Source organism: Gordionus sp. m RMFG-2023, chromosome 1 (genome assembly GCF_954871325.1).
Source record: "Gordionus sp. m RMFG-2023 chromosome 1, tfGorSpeb1-WG-v2, whole genome shotgun sequence".
Taxonomy (NCBI): Eukaryota; Metazoa; Nematomorpha; class Gordioida; order Chordodea; family Parachordodidae; genus Gordionus; species Gordionus sp. m RMFG-2023.
The window spans coordinates 42,147,479-42,172,120 of record NC_088775.1 but is presented as its reverse complement, the minus strand read 5'-3'; the positions used below and the strand labels follow the sequence as shown (position 1 = coordinate 42,172,120).

The following is a 24,642-nucleotide window of genomic DNA, read 5'->3' as shown; positions in this document are numbered from 1 at the left end:
TAAATAATTTATCATTACAAATTAAAAAATTATTATTAGTTATTGTGACTTTATGTTCCTCGAGCAATGCTATATCAGCATTTGTGCGAGGTAAGAATGGCCGCGTCGATTGAATAACGCGTGCCATAATTGTATTTACCGACAAAAATGTTGGTAAGGTTTTAGGATGTCGCATCGCAAAGGAATCTAATTTCCTTTCGCGCATAACCTTTTTATATATTTTATGTAAGCTTAAATATTTATTTAATTTTGTTTGATTTTTTAATTCATTTAATGTAAGTAAAAGTTCATAATACTCTTCATCATTATCATGATTATGTTGCTTAGTCATGATAAAATGAGTACCTAATATACCCCTTCCCTTACAACTTTGTAAACGACATTTATAAAAATATCCTCTATTGCGATGATATAAATATTTATTTGAATAGATTAAATTATTATTAAATTTAGATTTTATAAATTTATACGAATAATCTTCAATGCCTATAAAAGATAATTTCCAGATAAAATTAGTAGCATATTTTAAATTTACTTTGGTTAGTTGGAGGGATCATATTATTTGATGCTAAGAATAAAATTTCCAAGTTAACAAGACGACATATTTTAAATTTACTTTGGTTGGTTGGAGGGATCATATTATTTGATGCTAAGAATAAAATTTCCAAGTTAACAAGATTACATATTTTAAATTTACTTTGGTTGGATGGAGGGATCATATTATTTGATGCTAAGAATAAAATTTCCAGTTAATAAGATGGCATATTTTAAATTTACTTTGGTTGGTTGGAGGGATCATATTATTTGATGCTAAGAATAAAATTTCCAAGTTAATAAGATGGCATATTTTAAATTTACATTGGTTAGTTGGAGGGATCATATTATTTGATGCTAAGAATAAAATTTCCAAGTTAATAAGATGGCATATTTTAAATTTACTTTGGTTGGTTGAAGGGATCATATTATTTGATGCTAAGAATAAAATTTCCAAGTTAATAAGATGGCATATTTTAAATTTACTTTGGTTGGTTGGAGGGATCATATTATTTGATGCTAAGAATAAAATTTCCAAGTTAACAAGATGACATATTTTAAATTTATTTTGGTTAGTTGGAGGGATCATATTATTTGATGCTAAGAATAAAATTTCCAAGTTAACAAGATGACATATTTTAAATTTACTTTGGTTAGTTGGAGGGATCATATTATTTGATGCTAAGAATAAAATTTCCAAGTTAACAAGATGACATATTTTAAATTTACTTTGGTTAGTTGGAGGGATCATATTATTTGATGCTAAGAATAAAATTTCCAAGTTAATAAGATGGCATATTTTAAATTTACTTTGGTTGGTTGGAGGGATCATATTATTTGATGCTAAGAAAAAATTTCCAAGTTAACAAGATGACATATAGTTGGAGGGATCATATTATTTGATGCTAAGAATACAATTTTCAGGTTAACAAGATAGCATATTAGTAATATACAGGCTTGTTAACCGATCTTTTTAAAACGATCGAATCCCGATCACGAACTTTTCAAAAAAAGAGGATCGAAATCCAGGATCGACCTTTTTTCTATTTAAATTTCTGAAGGAGATTTCTGACCGATGCAAAATTAACTAATATATGTTATAAATTTATTGTAATTGTAATAATATAATATAACCGATGCAAAATTAACTAATATAAAAATAAATTAAATATGGTAGAAATTTATTGTAATTGAATAATAAATATAACAATTATAATATATTTATTTATAATTAAAATTAGCTTTTAATAATAAAATTTTTTCTAAATTATCATCATTTAAACATCCGCGTCTTTCATTTAGAACATGTTTAGCTTTACAAAACAAGCGCTCCTCAAAGGTGTATTATATTCAATAAATTTTTTTTTAAAATTAATATAAGTATTAAAAATATTCATGGAATCATCATTTGAATAAAAAAATTTTAACGGAACAAGAATATTGTACAGTATTTTTTCCCAAAAAAGCATCAATGTCATCCATACATTCATTTGAGGTATCCGCATATGGTTGTTCCTGCATATTTCCCAAATGGGCAACTAATCTTTCTTTTACCATCATATTTTGTGCAGATTAATATAAGGCCATTAAGTTGTTTAAATTTAGGGTGAATCATGGCTGCCAAAATGTTACTGTCTTCATACAGTGAAGGAAATCTATATTATAAAATGATAATTAATTTATTATTAAATAAGTGTTCATTTTATTCATATAAATCAAATCAAGTATCTGCAAAACCTAACCCTTTTAAATTTTACAGTCAAGTCTGGCACATCATCTGTATGGTATTTATTTATATTTGGGATCATAAATATTGATTAAATGTAAACTTAATACTTAATATACAAAGAAATTAACATTGTAATTTATTTACAAAGAATATTAATCAAAATATTAGCTTAAAATTCAAATAATCTAATAAATTTTTAATGTCTTCAAAGGCCCATTAATATTTTACAAGATATCAGAGGTTTAGTAGAACTGGCCTGTTAAAAATATTTTACTAAATTTGCCAGATCTTTGCAATTTTTTAATATATTTTGCAGATATCTGATAATATAAAATAATTGCATAAAAAAATATTACCTTTTATCAATACCTCTAAGAACACATTCTACAAGGGGCTGACAATACCGCAGGCAGTTAAATTTCGTTAATTTATCTATCAATATCGATAGAATTTAGATATCCCTGCTCCATATTATCCTCCCTTTCCAAGATTTTTAACGAGATCGCCAAAGGTTCTATAACCTATAAAATTTAAATTTATTTAGAGAATATCATTGTATTACTGTTGCATGCTCTTTAATAAAAAAACATTCCTCTTGCCTAAACATTGCAAATCCAATTTGATCACATACTTGTTCTACTTCTGTTGGGAATAAGAATTCCATCTTGTCTTGTTGGGAGCTATTAAATATCTTCCCAATTTCTCCAATAAAATATCCGCCATTTTTGACGACATATTTTGTTTATTAACTAAAGCAAAACATTTTGCAAAAGTGGATCTAGATACGTTTATAATTGAGATCACTATCTGCCATCTTTGCATCTGTTGTTGCAATAAGGTTAAGATTAGGGCAACAACAACGTTGATGTTTTGGTAGGCTGATAGTAGGAATAATTGGGTCATCAACGGATAATATGTCATCCAAATTTATCAATTCCATATCCTCAATACTATCTTCTTCATTTTCTCCAAAAACTCTAGAAAATATAAATTTATTTAAATATTTTTTGCTAAATATAAATATTACTTAAATGCCTTGACAAAGTTGGTTCCATTGTCAGTCACCTTCTTCACCACCTTATTATGAATTTTATAGAACTTGTGGATACCCATGATTTCATTGGCCAAAACATCATACGTTTGCTTCCCAATTATCCTCCTCAGTGCCAAAGCGGCTGACCTTCTCTTGAGGGTTTACGGATCCAGCCAATGTGCAGTAAGTCCAATAAAAGCCCTAATAAAATAAATATTATAAAATTCATATAAATAAATATAATATACCTTCGATGACCACTCCAACAATCAGCAGTGGTGCATACATAAGAAACTTCAGACAAGAGAAGGAAGTAGATATCCTGTTGCCCAGTGTTTGGCGACAAATAATTTTTGTCGCAGGAGAAAAAGTTTAATCATTTTTTCAAATGAAGGATCATCAACCAGAGACAGTGGTTGGAAGGTGTCAATAATAAAATCTATGATAACCTTGTCTGCTGTTTTTTGCGATACAGCTGGAATGTTTAGATTGTTAAAATTTAATTTAGATTGTCTGGATTTGCAACCAGAACCACTTTGGTTTTGCAGTGATATATTTTTTTGTGTAGAGAATTCGTTGAGGTGTTTGGTAATCTCATTTTTAAATTCATTGTGCTTTTTCTTTATAAAAGATGAAAATAACTTCTCCTGAATCAAATTTCATTTTTAAAATTTTATATGGAAATTTAAAGTTAAAAAAAACAATGTACAGGCTGAATGTAAAACCTATATAAACAAAAATATGATAAAGGGTTCAACAAATTTTGTTAAACATATTAAAGTATGTTATTAGTGGTTAAAAGGGGGTAGGTTATCTCAAAAATTTAAGTTACAATTCTATCATTATTAAAAGTTGCCCAAGATGATTTTGGCCAAAGATTTTGATAAAGCATTTTCCTATTATGAACATAATGAGCCTTTTTGGCATTTAAGAACTTATGGATTGAGTCAAATGATATAAAAAATACTTTCAATTCAAAATATATTAATAAAAAAAGCCCTAAAAATGTTGTCAAGAGGATTATATAATCAAGCTCAAACTGAAAATATAATACTAATTGATTAGATTTAACATATTATAATAAAGAAATAATAGAATAGATATTTATTTTTCTTTTGGTGAAAAATTGCTAAGTTCAATACAAATAACATTGAAATGGATGTTTTAATTATAATAAAGAAAGTCAAAATACATTTTAAAGACTTAATTATTAGTTATTACACTACATTTATTATAAATACTCTTCTTTTGAAAATTGAACTAATATAATAGTAATATTAAAAAATAAATGCCTAATTATTATATATAAATAACAAAACCAAGATTAACTCTTCATCAAATATTTTATTAATTATACTGTATCTAATAATTCATTTTTTTAAAAAAGAATCTGTGTCTAGATTCTATTTCTGTAGGACCTGCTCAACTCAGGAATGTAATAAATTAAATTTAAACATGTTGACATTAAGATAAGCAAATAAAAAAAATTTAAAAGAATTACTTGTAAATATCTCTTTAAGTTCGAGGATGATATTTTGGAAGATGATATTATCCTCTTACAGAGACGGCATTTGGTGCTGATCATATTATAAGAGTTGCTTTCATCCATTTCACATAAAGTAAAATACTTACGTAATTTCAAAAATGGTAAAAGATTCTCATTCACTTATATCTGCTGTTACATCGACATTTACATTTACCTATTAAAATAAATATTAATATATTATTATAAATTTATATTAAATAACTTGTAAGAGCTCTAAATCTCGTAAAATTTAGGAAATGAATAAATATATCTATAAAATAAGTGGTGGAATGGAAGTTGATAAAATATGAAGATAGATATTTTTTTTAAATATTTTAATTTAATTTTCAAAATTTTTATTTTATTTAATGCTTTTTAAGTAAAAAATTAATTTTTAAAAAGATCGGGATCGAATTTTAAACAAAATGATCTCGATCCTCAATTTAAGTCAGAATCATAAATCTCGTAAAATTGACAAATTTGCGATCGAATCCAGGATCGTCGATCTTTTGATTCGATCTTTTAACAACTCTGGTAATATATTATATAATTTACCTTGGTTGGTTATGGTCTCAAATGTTGCTGGAGAAAATATTTCAGATAAAATTTTAAAATAAAGTTAGAATTATATTTTACTTTGTGTGGCTACTGATATACTATCTACATTTATGGGATCAGCTATAAAATAAATTTTTATAAATTATAAAATTAGAATTATTTTTACTTTGTGTGGCTATAGACTTAACTTGTGTTATTTCTAAGCAGGCAGGAGCTATAATATAATTATTTATATAAGATTAACAAAAAATATACTTGTACACTATTTAGATTTTTGGAAGGTATTATTTTTAAATATCCCTTTCCCTGCACATGATGGCCTGGTGAATTTGTAATACATAGTAGTATTATAACTATCATATTTTCTAAAATGTGATGGAATCATAAGGCAATATTTATAAAGTAAAAGTATATATTGAGCAATCAGCTTGTTAAATTGAGCATACAAATTTTAAGCTTAAGCAAAATTTAGCAAAAAGTCATGCGAAAAAATCCCTAATTATGGCTGAAAAATAGTAAAGGCTGTACGATACGCATTTATGTGATACGTGATAAAAGCGTTTTCGCCCTCTGGTTGTGGATAAACCTCAAAAATCGATCAAACTGGATAGTTAATTAAGGGAAAAAAATGAGGAACCCTTCACACGTTTGTGGGCAAGCCTTACGTACTTGTACGCGCAACAATCCGAGAACTGTTGCTTAAACGTCTATAGGCTAATAAACAAAAGAAATGGGCAAAACAAAAGCCTATATCCAAAAAAAAATAATTTAATTACTTTAAGGGTGGGTGCTGGCTAATTTTAAGTTTAGCATCTAATGTAAGCCTTGACAATTACTATCAATAATTAAGAATGTGTTCATATCAATTGAAATTAGAATTTATTCATGAAAATAAGAAAAAGAAGCTAATGGGTTTACCGCAAATTGTTTAAATAGGTGAAAATTCCAGTGAATAGACAAAACTAGTCAGTAATAGGTTTATGACTATCCAGCAACGAACACCACACAACAAAGGTTTTATTTTTCTTTTCCAGAGAAACAAAATTCTATGGAGTGATAGATAGAATTTATAGAGAAAAAGGTCTTTGATATTAATAAAGATATGAAAGAAAGGAACTACGACGCAGAAATAGGAACCAGCTCCGTAAGTTTTAGGAAATAGAACAGTAATTGTTGGCCAGGATTAACAAAAGGCATGGCTTGATTGTTATATGATAGTCTATCACTCACGGAAAGACTCTACCAACAAACATAATTACAAACCTCGCCACCCCCTCGACTGGTTTCTTCATAAATGAAATAACAAGTGGTCAAAGACTAAGGCTGCTTTCATAGTGGAGACGGATCCGATTTTTATCCGTTCCGTCAAAAGTCAATCTCATTAAAAATGATATATATGTTCATAGTGCGTCCGTTCCGATACCTTCCGTCTTGAAAACGCCGGCAAATTTTGAAGTCAAAACATTTTGACTTTTTGATCCGGCAAATTTTATAGAGCGTTATAACGTTACTTACTTGTTAAAAATAACTAAATATAATTTTTTATTTCTAATATTTTAGCTTGTTCATGTTAAAAATGAAAATTAATGTGTTAGATTTAATTGAAGTTGTTAGAGGATCTAAATTTATATATGATAAATTTGTTTAAAGTTACAAGGATTATTGCAAAAAATCAGAATTTTTGATAAATTTAGGCCTACAATTTGGTGAATCAGGTATTAAAACTTTATAAATATAACATAAATTTTTTTGAATATATTTTATCAATTAAATTGAACACTTTCAATAATTATATATATATATTTAGAATTGATCAAACAATATGATCATTCATTACCTCTGTTTTATATTTTTGAGGTGATGAGTTAAATTTATTGTATTAATATATCTCATCTAAGTATTTAGATAAAAAGATTTAGCTTACTATTTAATTCTTAAATTTGGTGTTACAATGTTAATCAATATCTTTGAATAATTATTTAGGAGCAAACTTAATTTTTTTAATTAAATTAAATACTATCAATAATTGAGCTAACAATATGATTATTTATCTGTTTTATATTTTTAGGTGATGAGTTAAAGACTAGATGGAACAATCTAAGAGATTACCAAAATAAATAATATAAAAAAACTCTGGATAAACAGATGATTTTTTTTATATAAAAGTCAATTAAAAAAATAAATTATATATTTTTAAAATTTTTATTATAAAATAAATATATTATAATTATTAAACATATTATAAATTTTTTATTACAAAATAATAAATATTTGCTTTGTGCTTTTTAAACTTAGCCTGACCTATAATTATATCATTTTAAGTACCATATCAGGAAAGGTCTGATAAAAATAAATTTGATTAGTCAAGGCTTACTAAGTATACAAGATATTTACACTGAGGATAAAACATGGGAAATTGAAAATAATTATTTTATTAACAAGTTCTTGTATTTTTATAAAAATAAAATATATACCAAAAAATATAAAGAAATTTAATAAATATAAATTCAAAATATTGAAAAATAAAATATTAATTTAAAATATTAGTTTGCGAGGGCAAAATGTCTATATTATTAAAATAATTCCTAAATAAATTTCTTATTTTTTTATTTTGATCTGAACTATTTTTAATACTCTGTTGGTTACATAAAGGATAATTTGAACCAACAGGATCAAAACTTATTATATTTAAATTTTCTTTACTTAATATTATATTATGCAAAATACAAGTTGCTTTAATGATGTTTTCAAAAACAGATAGACTAACCTCAACCTGTTTTAATAAAATTCTCCACTTTGAGGTTAAAACCCCAAAACTACACTCCACTATCCTTCTTGCCCGGGATAGGCGGTAGTTAAATATTTTAAAATCATTATTATTATTTTTAATATATGGTTTCATCAAATATCTTTTCAGAGGATATGCTCCATCCCCTAAAATAACATGAGGCCTATATTTGAATTAGGTAAAAGCTTAGGGGGTGGAATTGGGAGCTCACCATTTTCAATTCTTTTTGATAGAAGTGAGCAAAGACTCTTCCATCACTTTGGCTTCCATAACTGCCAACATCTATAACCATAAATTTGCCATTATGATCCACCAATGCTTGAAGGATTATTGAAAATCCATGCTTGTAATTGAAAAACTGTGTTCCTGTGTGCGGAGGCTTATTTGTCTTACAATGCTTCCCATCAATGGCCCCTAGTAAAATATTAAATTTTAATATAGTAAAAATAATTATATCTATCACCTATACAGTTTGGGAAGTTCCACATCTCCTCAAAGCCTTGAGCTACTTCCTCAAACATCTGTAATGTAGGTACCATCATATGGATAGGTTGCAAAATATCCCATAAAGCCTTGGTTGTATCTCCTATTATTTGCTTAATAGTAGATACTCCTAATTTATAATTATAAGACATGGAGACATATGAATCCCCAGTTGCAAGATATCTAGATGAAATGCAGTAAGAAATTATAAAAATGTATTTTAAATTATAAAAATAAGTAATAAGATATAATGTGTCTGATAAAAATAATAATTAATAAGTTTTTCAACTTTATTAATATAAATATAAGGGTTAGATCTCAATATTAAATATTAAATTATTTTAATATATATGATAAGCTAATTTTAATAAATTTATAAGATATATACAGGTTAAAAAAAACTATAAATAAATACCTCAGGGTAATCATTAACTTTTCATCTGATGTAATTTGATTCTTGATAAAATTTGTTTTCTTTTTTTGTGATTGTAAATTTTATGATTTAGTATATAATAAAACGTTTCCTATTTTTTAAAATGGAATTATGAAAATACTATATTTAATAATATACTCACTTTTTTCATACGCATGTAATTATAAAACTTGAGGTCATCTTTAAGTAATTTTGGCAGCAAAGTAAAATATGCTCCCTCCTTCCTCCTTTTCGAATTAACTATATTTTTTTCTTTCTTGAATAAGAGATCATATATAATACATAATTTAACTAAGGAATATTGGTTCATTTTAAAAAATAAATCATATCATATTATACACTGGGGAGACATCCCACAATTAAGTGGGCACTCCACCACCCCATAGAGGGCGTCTCCAGTGCAGTGAATTTGCATTCACTGTTTGGCAGAAAATTTACCCTACTGTCTGGGCCCTGTGAGTGGGATGACAGGTACCACTCGTGGATAAGCCAGGATCCACAAAGTTGACAGTAATTTACCCTACTGTCAGGGTCCCGTTTAATTTGAGTGGGATAACGGGTACCACTCGTGGATAAGCCAGGATCCACATTGTAAATAATGTTTATTTATTATAAAAGATAAGATAGGAATATGTATTAGAAAAAAGGGGAGGGGGGGGGGTGATTAAGGAGTAAAGAGGAAGAAGAATTAGTTTTTGTAATTTATTTATTTTTTTTTGTTTTCTCTTTTTTTTTATATATTATTGGTAATAAGAGATTCTTGTGTTAAAATAATGTTAATATCATATTGATCAAGGAGTTTTCTAAGTATAGTTGTTTTTGAAAGTAGGCCAGGAATGTTGTAGGAGTAGATTGTTAGATTTTTGAAAATTGACATAATATAAATTTTAAAGTAAATTGTAAGATAAATTTGAATTTTGAAATAGAAAAAAAATGGGGAAAAAATAAGCAGACGATACTTGGAAAATTGAAAAAGGAAAAAGCAGACAAGAGAAATGATGAATAAGAAAATATCCATGAAATTAAGTAAGAGAGGATTAAAGTTAAATTTTGTTTAAGAAAGAAGTTGTAATTATATTAAATGTTGATTTATATTATTTTGTTTAAAATAAGTTAATAAGATTAATATATAGAAAAAATAAATTGTTAAAGGAAATAAATAATTGAAATAAAAGATAAATAAATGATTTATAATGCTACTTGCTAAACTTTATAGTAGCTTAGGTAAAGAATTGGAGAAGATAAGAAAGAATTAAGTTATGATGAATTGATTGAGATAAATTAGTAAATAAAGAAGAGAATTTATTTCTTTGAATCTAGAAAAAATAAAAAAATTAATGAATAAAAGTAATAACTTGACAGAGATATATTATGGGTTATGTATAATCCTCAGCAATTAAAAAAGAGTCTCATTACTCTCCCAAACATCTTCCATGCATTTGAAAGAATTTACTAGAGTTTTGATTCAGAAGAGTAGAAGTCAGGCTTTTCATGTCATAAAAAATGTAGTCGCAAAGTAAATATTTAAGGAATATAGTGTGCTTGAAAATGAAATTGTGAGTGATAGAAGTATTTGTAGAATTGATAGATATCATTATTTCTTGGAGGTGGCAATTTAACATCAGTCATTTTCCCGCAGACGAAAAAAGTCCATTTAATATTTAAAAAATAAAATAATGTCTAATCTGTTTAAGTCGAATTGTTATAAAAAAATTCATAATGAAAGCCTTGTCGGACGCCGTCATATCAGATGTTTTGACGTCAAATCGGAACCGTCTCCACTATGAAAGCAGCCTAAGGGAAAACAAAGCTCCGGGGCTAGATAATATCACAGCAGAAAAACCAAAAATAGCACCTATAACAATATCTCGCTACCTATTAGCCCTCTTTCAATAAAATATAGGAGAGCGGAACTACTGCAGTGGGATTGAACAAATCCTACCTAAGTAACTACCCAAAAAACTAAAACCACAGAAATTCTGAGCTATAGCCATCACATCCTGTAGCATGGGAAAAAAATTTTTTTGGTTCACTCAAAAACCACAAGCATATCACCTACACCGAATCCCCCCCCCCCCAAATACATAAGTATATACAGGCCAAGAAAAGAATATACTGGAGCCAAAAATTAATTCAGAAAAATAATCATGCAGAAAAAGTAAGTACAAACCCCCTTCTACTTTACATTTATAAATTATAGCAGAGCTATTGATAATGTTAACCATGCAGCTTCGTTGTCAGAAAAGGGAAGACCCCAACATCTTCCAGATCCAGAAAACCACTAATACATGTTTGGATGCTTCGAAATCAATGACGAAGAAAATCCCCTACCTCCAATGTAAAAAGGAGTAAAACAAGGCTAAACTCTTGCCACTCCTAAATAAATAAAAACATAAAAATAAAAGAGAACACTGGGAACGACCAATGTATTATATTTAGACTCCAATTAAGATGTAATGTTTTGAAAAAGAAAAAAGTTAAAGACGTTAAATCTATTTAACTAGCAATAATAAAGAAAAATATTGAAATGAATAAAAAAAAACAGTTTTCCTCCTTATTTTTCCCAAGAAAAACAAGTAACCACTTCAAAAACTTATAGTTAGAACAGGGTAAATGTAGTCACAATGTATTTAGGAAATATACTTAATAATAAAAGTAGTTGCAAAGAAGAAGAAAAATTAGAATACAAAGGTGAGTGGAAACTTTTAAACGTATACAAAAAGTATGGAAGATAAGAGAGAAATCGGTATTTTCTAGACTGAGGGCACATCCACTATTCCTATATTAATCTATGGAGGGGGCGGACATGTTAGAGAGACCAAAGAAACTGGGGAAGTAAAAAATAAATTAAAAAAATAAAATAAAAGAAATAGATGACCATAAACAAATAAATGTCTCATAAACAAAAGAGGATACCCTCTACCCCAGAAACATTTCGAACTCAAAATCTATGGAAAAATACAAAACATACCCAAAAACTAAGTTAAAAAAAGCCAAAGATTAATTCTAGCCCACATAAGAAACGTAAATCACAAACTATTTCTCAAATGCCATTAATATATCTTAACTCATATAATGGGAAAAATGTATAGAAGTACAACAACAGACATTGTATGTGTAATTAAAAATATGGGACGGACTGTTTTAAATTAGTACATTAAGTCAATAAGATAAATAAAAGCTAATGTCAGTGAAGCTAGTAATTCACAGAAAAGGTGAAAGACAAAGTCAGGAGGTAAATTGAGAAATGAAGAAATTAAATAACCTGAAATACAGAAATAAAAAAATTTAAAAAAAAAATTATGAGAGGTTTAGTTAGTTCGATTTAATTTTTAGTAATTTCTTTATAGATTTTTTGTGTTTGTTTAGCCTTAGGAATTAATGGCATCAATAACGAGGTTATTTTTACTATCGTTTCTCAAAATATGGGCAAAGAGAGTAAGACGCTTCTTTTTTAAAGACACGTGAACTTGGGTAGGTTAGACATCTTCCAAAGGTTTCCATTTGAGATAATATTAGGGTAGAAAATTCCATTTATTATTCTTAAGCATTTATTTACAAACGTTTGTAATTTCCTAGTTTCGGTCTTGGTAATCTCCAATGTATCACCGCTAAAAGAGAATCGGGATGATGGTTGAGCTGAAAATACGGAGTCTTGTCAAAACGGATATCTCTCTAGCTTTCCACAGTTTAAAAAATTTATAAAAAGCTGCCCTAGCATTTTGTATACGAATTTTTAGTTCCACTTTGCAACTACCTTTATTGTCAATGGTTACTCTAGATATTTAAAGGATTTCATCACCTTAACCAACTTTCCCCCAACCACCAAATTATTCAGAAGAGGCGCCTGAGACGAGGACATTATCACTGTTTTATCAAAGTTTATATCCAAGTCAACCTTAAAACTAAAGGAGTTCAATATAGAGATCAAATTTTGGGTTTCTTCCAAACTTTTTGTTATCAATACTATGTCATCAGCATAACATATCACCCTATTTTCCAAGAAGAACGACTGACTGGATCTTAATTCTAAGAGTTTCGCATATGATTTTATTCATAAGTATATTAAACAATAGCGGGGAAAGAACACTACCCCTTTCTTTGTCCTAAAAGATGGAGAAACCTTATTATTGATTTTTAAGGAGGCAAAAAAACTACTATAATGTGTTTTAAGGATCCTTATAATATTAGAGTCAATGCCACATTCGGTTAAAATCTTCCAAAGCGCATCATGTTTAACATTATCAAAAGCACGTTTAAAGTCGATAAAAATAAAGTAAAAAGTTATTTATACTTCTCACATTTCTGCATTATAATCTTTAAAGCTAATATTGGTTCGTTTATATTTCTACTTGGACGGTAAGCACAAATGTATTTAGACAAAAGGTTTGGTGTAGAGGAAAGAATGCGGTTTTTTAAAAGAACCATAAAATCTTTTGATGCAAATAGACGTGAGAGCGATGACTCTATAATCCTTGAATTTAGATAAATTTGGAATTTTCGGTAAGTTGCAAAAGATAGTCCTATTCCAATCCGCTGGCATCATCCCAGTAAACCATATCTTGTTAAACAAAGGCAGTAAGAACCGAGAGATCGTTAAGGGAGCTGCTTTCAGATGTTCGCCTGTAATGTTATCCGTACCCGGACATTTATTATTCCTAAGCTTCTTAATAGCGGCCACAATTTAAGCCAATGAAAAGTTTGCGTCCAATTGTCCAACACTTTGACTAGTGGATGGGATTAAGGTAGGCCTCCTAGAATCAAAGACTCTCATATAGTGATCCAGCCATAACGCCATCCAGTGGCGTAGCCAGAATTAATCCATGGGGGGGAAGGGGGGGGGGGGTTTGAAAATTTTTTTTTAGGGCTTCGCCCCCAAACCCCCTTATCAAAATTTGCCAATATTTTGTGTATTATACCCAGGCCAGCATAAATATTAAAAAATATTAGAATTAAAATTTTTGCCAAATTTATAATTAATAAGCGACTGAAAGCATTATTTTGAAAATGTTATCAATATTTAGTAAATTGTATATTAATTCAATCTATTCGATGTAAAAAAAATTTGCCTCCCCCCAAACCTTCCAATTTTATGATCAACTCAATATATCTTATTCTATGTTAAAAATAATTATTTTAATTAAATTTTTGCATATAACAATATTTTGCAGAGATTTTATTTATTATTAACTTTATTTATTTAACTATGTATTTATTTAACTATGTATTTATTTTAATAATATATAAAAAAATAAATTTCAAAATATATAAATTTTATACAGATTATTATATTAAAAATTGAATAAATAACTATATTTTAAAAAAATAAAATTGCAATAAAATATGTAATTCTTGCTAAAAAAATACAATTTAACAATTTTATTTAGTATAAACCCTTTATTTAACTATGTGTTTATTTTATATACAAAAAATAAATTTGAAAATTAGAATTTTTATACAGATTACTATTTTAATATCTATATTTTAAAAAAATAAAATTACAATAAAATATAAGTAATTCTTGTATGCAATTCAAAAAAATATAATTTAACAGTTATATTTAATACAAATGAGTATATTATATAAATAATTCTTATTGTAGGTGCAATACTATTATTAAATATAGTATAAAAATATCATGACTAAAAATTCATTATAATTAAGTTTTACATATAAAAATTTTATGACTAAGAAAATATTACAATTATATGATTTGAATTTATAAAGAGAGGTCTACTTTTCTCTGAGATTTGGCTAATTCATCTAGAATCAAATTTTTATCTAGAATAATCTCCTTATAAATATTTAATAGGGCTAATCCATTTAAACGGTTTTCACCGGTGCTATTTCTTAAATAGGTTTTTAACTTTTTCAAAGTTGAAAAAGACCTTTCATTACTGCAGGTACTAATCGGTAAAGTAGCTAAAATAAAAAACAATGTTTTGATATTGGGCAGGGAATCTAAAGTGCAATTACACATGGAAAGGGCCTTCAAAGCATTTTTTGGTCTCAAAGAGTACTCTATTCTGCTAAGATTTTTATACCGACATCACAAAGTAACTTATCATACGACCCTAATAAATCATCAGAATAAAACTCTGAGATGTTCTTAATATCCTCTCGCGTTTCAAGTGTAATCAACAATTCAGACTCAACCGGCAAAAGAAAATAAAAGCTTTTTAAAATAAAATTGTGACTTATAAATCTTTCCTTTAATTGAAATAAAAATGTATCAATAAGTGGAATAAAAATGTTAATTTTATAAAAATCCTCAATCGTAGATGCATCAATATTTGAGCGATTGGATTGTCTAGAAACTACTCTAGGTTTAAAAATTTCAATCCCAAACATATTAGCGATCTCCTTTACTTTCTCATATATTTCGTGAAATTTTTCATCCACATTATCTCTGATATTTGTTAATATTTCAACAAAATCCTTTGCCCTATTCATAACCTCCCTTAAATCCAAATCAATTTTTTGTAACATTTTGCTAAAATCATATGTATAATTAAATAAAAAATAAACACATTGAATTGAAATTAAAAATTGAGGCTTCGTAATAGCCTGTAAAAGATTTTCCGCATCTGCGGAATCTTTTTCTTTGCGTAATATGTATGATTCCAGTGCCGCAAAAATAACCTCATATAACTCGATGAAAACCTTCACCGATTGTTGTCTTTCAATGAATCTTGTGGGACAAAATCTTTTGAATTTTTTTTTTGAATTTTTTGAATCAATTTCATAGAACGTTTGGGTAAAAATCTTCCTCTTCTTGGGTGGGGTAAAGAAGTCACAAACCGACGATATTGTTTCTAAATTTTGAAAAATATATAAAAATTATATAAAGATATCTATAATACATAATAAAATCTAATAAATTTCAATTAAATCAAAATCTTTTTACGTAAACTGTTCCAAATATCTCTAATTTCACATGCCTATCATCAAATTCAGGCAATGTGAACTGCAGTGAACATAAAGAGCTGTGCTATAAAGCTCTCTAATTCTTGATTGGACCCCTTTAACATGGCCACTCATCGAGAGAGCTCCATCGTACCCTTGGCCTCTCAGTAGATTTATATTTAAATCCAGGTTTTGAAGTGATTTAATAATTTGATTAGCAATCGTTTCTGACTTAGTGTCAGGTAATTCAATAAATTGAACAAATAGTTCCTTCATTTTATAATTACCTGATTCCATATCAATAAACCTTATTGCTATGGATAGTTGTTCAATATTACCAATATCGGAAGTTTCATCCGCCAAAACACTAAAAAATGGTGATGCTTTGACTTTTGAAGAAACTTCCTTTAATATAAACTGATTGCATATTGATATTATTTCATTTTGAATAGTGGGACTTAGGTAAGTAGCATTTTTAGAGGAGCTTTCAAAAAGCTTTAGGTAGTTGTCATTATTATTACAAAAAAATTTCAATAATTCCTTGAAATTTCCTTCATTGTGAGAAGGGGATGTAAGTGTTATGGGGCCAGGAGATATCCTATGAGCTCTTAACGCCAAGCCCTGCCTCCCTAACCAAATGATAGCATCAATAATTATAATTATTCTTGATCGATTTTTTGTAACAATATCAAAATTTTTTTTATTCAATACATTGGATATTGATATCTTTTGATTCATTGAGATTTCTTTTAAAGAATCCATTATCTCACAGGAATTAAGATGATATTTATTTTTTTGATGATAATTAAAATTTTCGAGCGCATCTTTCCATCTTGTGTACACCTGACTTACCAATGTTTTGAGTTTTTGTAACCTATTTCCAGCATATCTTGGGGAAAATATGACGCAAACTTTACAAAATGCGCCCTTTTCATCGGCTGAGTAAGCAAGCCACTTATATTTGTTAAGCCAGGATGCTTGAAAGATTAAATTTCTTTTGCCCAAGGGCAATGGAAATTTATAACATTTATCAGGTATCCAAATATTTTCAACAGCTAACAATTTTTCATTATCATTTTTAAAATGAAAATTTAAGTAAAGTGAAACATCTTTTTGAGAACGGTGTGGTGTTTCTATATTTTTTTTTAGATTTTAAATGATATATTTCAATATGAATTTCAATGTTAAGAGCTGAGCAGCACAAGAAAAAAATCTGGATTATAAAAAATGTATCTCAGATAGATATCAAAGTTTCTTAATAAAAATTTAAAGACAGATACAAGTAGAAAGAAATTACTATAGAATATCATTACCAATACAAAATATCTTTATTGTTATTTAATAAATTTAACTATGCCAGAAATTATTTACATACAATATATCTTTATTCTTTTATTGTTATTTAATATTTTAGTTCATATAATTTATATATATTTTTAAACGATGTGATCATTTAAAATTAAAACTCCTTTTTTTATAAATATATTTCATTGTGATATTCATATTCATATTGTATTATATATAATATATTATCTTATTTCTCTAAATTGAAACCGTTTTTTAAATATAATTATTCGCAATAAAAAAATAATAATTTTTTATTTTATAAAAAAAAAATAAAAAAAATAATAATTTAAAAAAAAAAAAAATTTTCCATGGGGGGGTTTCGACCCCAAACCCCCACCCCCCTTGTCTACGCCACTGACGCCATCTGTTCGTCGGGGTCAGTAACTAATTTATTATTATCCGGCCTTATAGTTGGAAGAGTCTTGAACACTTTGGCTTTACAAAAGTAATTTAGTCTCTTGTAGGCGTCGAAAGTTCTATTCTCCCTCATATCCCTGTCTATCTCAAAGCTTTTTTAGCAATAAAAATCCTTCTATCTCTCCTTAGGAGTCTATGAATTGAGGTCCATAAATGACCATCGCGCTCTCCTTGTAACTTGATTTGAGCTATCATGCGAATGATGTCATCGGATAGCCATTACTGTCTTGGTGGAGAACTGTTGATGTTAGGGAGATGATTGCAGGCATCAAACTAGTTGTTTTTGAAAGACGCCCAACATTCTTCAACAGACTGAGACTTCGATGAGGATAAGAAAGTTGCCTCCCTATCATTTAAGATTAGATCGAGCTGTAGTTGCAGGACGTTGCAGATGTGTTGCATTCCTTTTCCAGGACAGGTATCTAGGCTGGGGTTGAAGAGAAGGACGCCGAGAGTTTCCCCATAAATTTCTCACAGTAATACTGGCTCTGATTAAGTTATGATCAGAAATATTAATATTAGGCATTGCTTTTACATCGATGAACCAGCTATGAATGTTCGAGATGATAAAATCGATCTGAGATTTGGTATTATTTCTTCTGAAGGTTAGGGTGTTAGATTCGCTGTGTGAAAAGAAAGTATTTTCAACCTTGAGGTTTATACTCCTGCACATCTCCAATAACTTCATACTGTCATCACTGCTTAATTGAGAGAGAGCTGCATTCCCAATTACTCCATCTCTAATAAAGGAGTCATCTTTTCCGATCCTAGTATTTAAGTCCCCAAGGATTATCAAATTATGACTCCTAGGAAGAGAGTTAACAATGTATTCGAGGTCATCAAGGAAAAAGACAAATGTCAGATAAATCAAAAGCAGTTTTACAAAAAAATCAGTTATATTTTATATGTAAAGATCTACGACCTTTAAATGCTACAGAAAGTGAAGGATTTTATAAGCTTGGCCAAGAGTTAATTAATGTTGGTGTTACATATGGACAACAAAATATAAAAGATATACTTGTTAGTCGAAAAACTCTTATGAATACAGTAGCTCCAAAAATATATGAAGAAATTAAAATTAAGATAAAAAGCTTGATCAAAAACAATTACTTGTCCATAACCACCGACTTTTGGACAGATGAGTATAAAAATAGTAGTTTTTTAACTATTACTGGGCATGTTATCATTAAGGATTTTGAATTAAAATATTTGTTTTGGCTACAAGGGTAGGGTAATGGATGAAAAAAAAACAGGAGTCAATATCAAAATTATAGTAAATTCAATTTTGGAAGAATACACAGACATAGAAAATTATTTAAGTAAATGTATAGTGGTAACTGATAACGGGGCAAACCTAATATGTGCATTTAAAGATGATGAAAGGCTACCCTGCATATCCCATATATTAAACAACATTATGCATTACATTTTTGATAATTGTTTACATGAAATAGCTGTAAATATAAATGGTGTGAAAAATATAGTACAGTATTTCAAACAATCAACAGCTAACAGCAAACTAGGCTACACTCTTAAACAAGAAGTGATAACTAGATGGAACTCTGTATATATCATGATACAGAGTTTCTTAATTCAGGTGTACTTGCTTAGCAAGCGAGAATTAAATCGACTAACCACTGTTGATATTACCATCTTACGGCAGTTAGAATTTTTTTTTATCAATATTTAAAGAATGCTCGGAAAATCTGAGTGCCGATTCTCATCCCACATTAAATGAAGTTTATCTGTGGAGACAAAAATTATTAAAGTTTTGTCAACCCTCTGAAGGGGATACAACAATAATAGAAGCCTTAAAAATCAGGACTGGATGTCTTTTAAAAGAAAGATTCATCATGCAGCCCCTACATAAAGTAGGCTTAATTTTGGATCCCAATTTCAAAAGCCTTAAGTTTTTATCAGAAAAAAAACAATATATATAAAACTACCATAAAAATGCTAAATGTCATAAAATATGATATGAATAAGTCAATGCCAAAGCCAACTATTAGCTGTCATAATTCGTCCTACACTCACAAGAAATCTAATATTCTAAATGAAACATTTAGAGAATTTCTAGATGATACTGATGAACCCTCACCATCTATCGAAGAAAGCTGCAAGGATACTTAAAAGATTCATCGCTCAGAAGACAAATAATAATGATATTATTTTGAAGTTTTGGAAGCATGAAAATTCGTTTCCTTTTTTGAAAAAATTAACGAGTAAAATTTTATCCGCCCCTGCAAGTTCGGCATCTAGTGAAAGATTGTTTTCTGTAGCCAATCGCTTGTTGGAAAAAAGGCGTACTCAATTAAAATCAAAAAACATGGATATTATTTTTTTTTTAAATAAAAATTTCGATTTATAAATTGTATTATTTTTTGTTATGGAATTATAGAAATAAATAGAATAAATTCAAAAAAGTGTATATTGATAGGTTACCAATTTTGAAAAATTTAAAAACCCCATGAATTTTCGGGCGTGACGTGCGTGAATCAAAATATTGCCTGTCGTGAGCGGGCGGGTCGGGTCAAAAATTTTTTAGTGGTAAGCGTGAGTGGGCGTGAATTTTTTTTATTACCACCTATTTTGTGAGCCGGAAACGTAAAAATATACAACTAAGCGGTTTTGGATAGAGAATTAAATTCTGAGTTCAATGATATAATTATATTTAAAATTACGTTTAAGATGTTAGTCTCCCAGTTAAAATGATTTTACGACATAAAAATTATTTTGTGAACCGAAAACGTAAAAAAAAACATCTAAGCGGTTTAGGATAGAGAATTAAATTCTGAGTTCAATGATATAATTATATTCGTTTAAGATGTTAGCCTTTCCCCGTTAAATGCTTTCGCGACAAAAAAATTATTTTGTGAGCCGGAAACGTAAAAATATATATCTAACCGGTTTTGGATAGAGAATTGAATTCTGAGTTCAATGATATAATTATATTCAAAATTACGTTTAAGATGTTAGCCTTTCCCCATTAAAATGCTTTCGCGACATAAATTTTTTTTTGTGAACCGGAAACGTAAAAAAATACATCTAAGCGGTTTTGGATAGAGAATTAAATTCTGAGTTCAATATAATTATATTCAAAATTACGTTTAAGATTTTAGCCTTTCCCCTCTTAAATGCTTTCTCAAATTAAAAATACCTTAAAAAATTTATGTTTCTCATTTACTTCTTTATTAAATAATTACAATATATTTATACTTACTTAATATATAAAATCATAACCAAATATTAATTTAATTAAAAATATTAATTTAAAAATTAATATGATAAAATTAATATGATAAAATTAATTTTTAAAAACCGTAAATTATTTCAAAGTATTAATAAAAAAATTGAAAAGATCTTAAAATTTCCATATTTTTAATATATTATAATGTAATGTTATTATAATATTTTTTATCTAAAAAAAGCAATAAATCAATCAAATATCTCATTAATCATTTTCTTTGTTATTTTTATTTTCAATATTATTTTTTAGCCTTTCGTATTACCAAGCCTTTCGACTTTTAGACCTTGCGAGAAAAATGATATTTTCTTGAAAAAGTCGTTTGAATTAAAAGAAAAACATAAATAAAATTAATAAATAGACAGAATAAGTAAAATAGAAACATATTTGGGAGGAAGTCATAAAAATATTAGCGAGTGAGAGAAAAGGGAAATAAAAATTAAGCGTTAAACTAACATATATAATATAAAATATATACGATATTCAAAGTCCAAACAAATATATATATATAAATATAGTCTAATATATGTAATATAAAATAATATATACATAACAAAATGTTAGCGTTGTGTTTGTGATTTATATTTATATAAAATCTAATGGACAGTTAGAAACCAACCTAAAATATGTATACTAAGGAATATATACATAATATGTACTATGAATATATATATATATAAATAATAAAGTATAATGTAATATATATTTCGTTAATCTAATAAATCTAAATAAAATGTAAAATAATGTTACAATGTGCTAACATTAATATGTTTGTTAGTCAAGCTCAAAAAGTTTTAAGCAATAAAATTCTAAAAATGAATTAAATATGTTATATGAAGTAAGAAATATTTAAAACTATAGAATTCCAAAAATTGAGTTAATTTTAACTAATTGAGCTAAAAACTTACAAAACTAGAGAAAAAAACTTTCAAAAACTTATAAAATATCAAATTTAAACTGATCCAATTTTAATTAATATACTCATAGGACGAAAAAGATATTTAATTCAGAAAAGTCGAATCATAAATAATGTTATCATACAATAAGATAAACTCTTTTGTGAAAATAAGAACTAAATAAGATATATGAAAGCAAAGAGCTACAACATAATTAATGTAAAACATAAAATAAAATGTCTAATTTTTCTAATATGTATATAATGTAATATAGAAAAGTCAAAAACTTTGACTAATTTAGATTAATATTTATAAAATGTAATTTATATCTATATTGAGAAGTCAAACATCAATTATAGTTTAAGAACTAATAAAATCTCTAAAATCTACTAAATTAAACAAATTTAAAGCTAAAACATTTAAATGTTATAATATATACTAATCCAATGTACTTATTTAATGAAGTTTAAAACATACTTTTAACAAAGTATTTACTATATATGAAATTTAAGCCCACTTTAAAACCATTAAAAGTATCAAGTAGCTAAATATTTTTGTTATATGTTGGTTAAATCTACTATAAACAGAAAAATCTACTAAAACCAATTTAGGATCTGGACAAAAACAATAAAGTATATTGAGACTAAACCATTTTAAAATAAAATCACAGTGTAGGCAGATTACAGATAAAAGTATTAAAAATTTCATATATTTGTAATATGTTAATTATATTTTAACGTATCTAATAATTCATTTTTTTTTATAAAGAATCTGTATCTAGATTCTATTTCTGAAGGACCTGCTCAACTCAAGGAATGTAATAAATTAAATTTAAACATGTTGACATTAAGATTATCAAATAAAAAAAATTTTAAAAGAAAGGATGATATTTTGGAAGATGATATTATCTTCTTACAGAGACGGCATTTGGTGCTGATCATATTATAAGAGTTGCTTTCATCCATTTCACATAAAGTAAAATACTTACGTAATTTCAAAAATGGTAAAAGATTCTCATTCTCACATATATCTGTTGTTACATCAATAGTAGAAGCAATAGAATCTTCTAAATCCATTTACATATACTTATTAAAATAAATATTAATATATTATTATAAATTTATATTAAATAACTTGTAATAGCTCTAAATCTCGTAAAATTTAGGAAATGAATAAATTTATCTATAAAATAAATGGTGGAATGGAAGTTGATAAAATATAAAGATAGATATTTTTTTTAAAAATAATATTTTAATAATTTTCAAAATTTTTATTTTATTTATTGCTTTTTAAGTAAAAAATTAATTTTTAAAAAGATCGGGATCGAATTTTAAACAAAATGATCTCGATCTCGATCCTTAATTTAAGTCAGAATCATAAATCTCGTAAAATTGACAAATTTGCGATCGAATCCAGGATCGTCGATCTTTTGATTCGATCTTTTAACAACTCTGATTTTATGTTATGGTAACAATAAAATACATAAAGGTAAAACCATTTTAAGTTACTAGAATATAACAAGGAAGACAAATTACTGGCTACATATTTCTTAATTTGTAATATATAGTATTAGTACTTTTCAGAGAGAGGTTAATACAGCATTTTGTTGAAACAGCTAATGGAAAAATAAAATCAAAATATACCCATTTTGAGAAGACTAAAAAAAAATCAACTGCTAATTGAAATAGGTATTGAAATCGGATGGGGGAAAGGTTTCAAACAATTTTGGCCTGTTTAACAACATTAATGGTTATAATATTTGAGGTATTCTTTTTAGAAGGTTAGTGCCCGTCCATTTTGATATCGATTAATATCCTTATTTTTTCTTGTAGGCATCCTTATTTTCATCACATCTTCTGGGGTTATAATCTTTTTATTCAAAAGGATAGTCTCATAATCTGTGTTATCTGTTATCGCGATTTTTGGCATTTTACAATGTGATTTTGTCCATCTGATTTGAAAACTTTATAATCTATCAATTAAAATCATTTAAATCCAAACGTCTTCAATTTATTTCACATGATCATATCGTGTTTACTAAAACCATAAAAAGGATAATCAAATAAAGATTTTTCTTTCCATTGTTTATATTTTGAAAAGCTATTGAATATTTGATCAACGTACAAGCTACAAAATGTCGCTACGGCTGATTTCAATGTGTGGACGTTCTTTAGCATGATCGCCAATCTAGTTATATATATCATTGCTCTGAGGAAATATTTCTTTCAGGCCATTGTGATATTTCAGTAATAGCAAATAATTAGCTCTTCTAACTCCTTAAAACTGTTACTGCTTGATGGCAGAGACTCCTTCATGTTGGACAAGGTTGCAATTTCTTTTTCCCTGTTGGACAAAAAGTTTCAGAAATAATTATTATTTGACTAGAAATTTGAAAATGGTAATAAATATTACGCCACTATAAATTTGAAAATAATAAGTAAATATTACACCGGAAAACTTGAAATCGAAATTAATTGATAAAATAACAGTAGATAAATGTGAGTAATTAAATATATATTTAATATGAGATACGAATAAATATTAACAAATATAAATTAATATAAACAATAATATTTTTGAAAAATATATCCGTCATCAGCACATTTTAGCTCCCCGCTGCGTACGCCAATGCCCTGAGGTTGTAAAGGCTAGCGACGCCCCTGACCTATGATTATCATATCATATCACGAATAATACTATTTTGACTTTGACAAGTGAACGTTTCATGTTATATTTTTTTTAAAATTAT

At 27.4% G+C, this 24,642-nt stretch overlaps 1 protein-coding gene and 2 long non-coding RNA genes across 3 annotated transcripts; all 3 read right to left on the bottom strand.

The window, feature by feature from the left end:
- Nucleotides 1-2,986: 2,986 nt before the first annotated feature.
- Nucleotides 2,987-3,872, bottom strand: LOC135922243 (uncharacterized). The gene is made up of 3 exons (XR_010570808.1): nt 3,545-3,872; nt 3,291-3,497; nt 2,987-3,240 (listed from the first exon to the last, which is right to left on the bottom strand). It is a non-coding gene; the product is annotated as an uncharacterized LOC135922243 (long non-coding RNA).
- A 1,580-nt stretch (nt 3,873-5,452) lies between these two features.
- LOC135922521 (uncharacterized) lies at nt 5,453-5,742 on the bottom strand. The gene is made up of 3 exons (XR_010570944.1): nt 5,635-5,742; nt 5,546-5,593; nt 5,453-5,499 (listed from the first exon to the last, which is right to left on the bottom strand). It is a non-coding gene; the product is annotated as an uncharacterized LOC135922521 (long non-coding RNA).
- A 2,253-nt stretch (nt 5,743-7,995) lies between these two features.
- On the bottom strand, nt 7,996-9,870 carry LOC135931654 (uncharacterized). The gene is made up of 4 exons (XM_065468906.1): nt 9,226-9,870; nt 9,066-9,174; nt 8,631-8,833; nt 7,996-8,581 (listed from the first exon to the last, which is right to left on the bottom strand). The coding sequence occupies exons 2-4, from the start codon at nt 9,077-9,079 to the stop codon at nt 8,331-8,333; spliced, it is 468 nt and encodes a 155-aa protein (XP_065324978.1). The 5' UTR covers nt 9,080-9,174; nt 9,226-9,870; the 3' UTR covers nt 7,996-8,330.
- Nucleotides 9,871-24,642: the final 14,772 nt, after the last annotated feature.

What these genes read in the sequence shown, in the direction of transcription:
- LOC135931654 (XM_065468906.1), bottom strand. An exon ending in GAACTTCCCAAACTGTATAG is followed by an intron (nt 8,582 to 8,630) that starts GTGATAGATATA and finishes ATATTTTACTAG; the next exon opens with GGGCCATTGATGGGAAGCAT.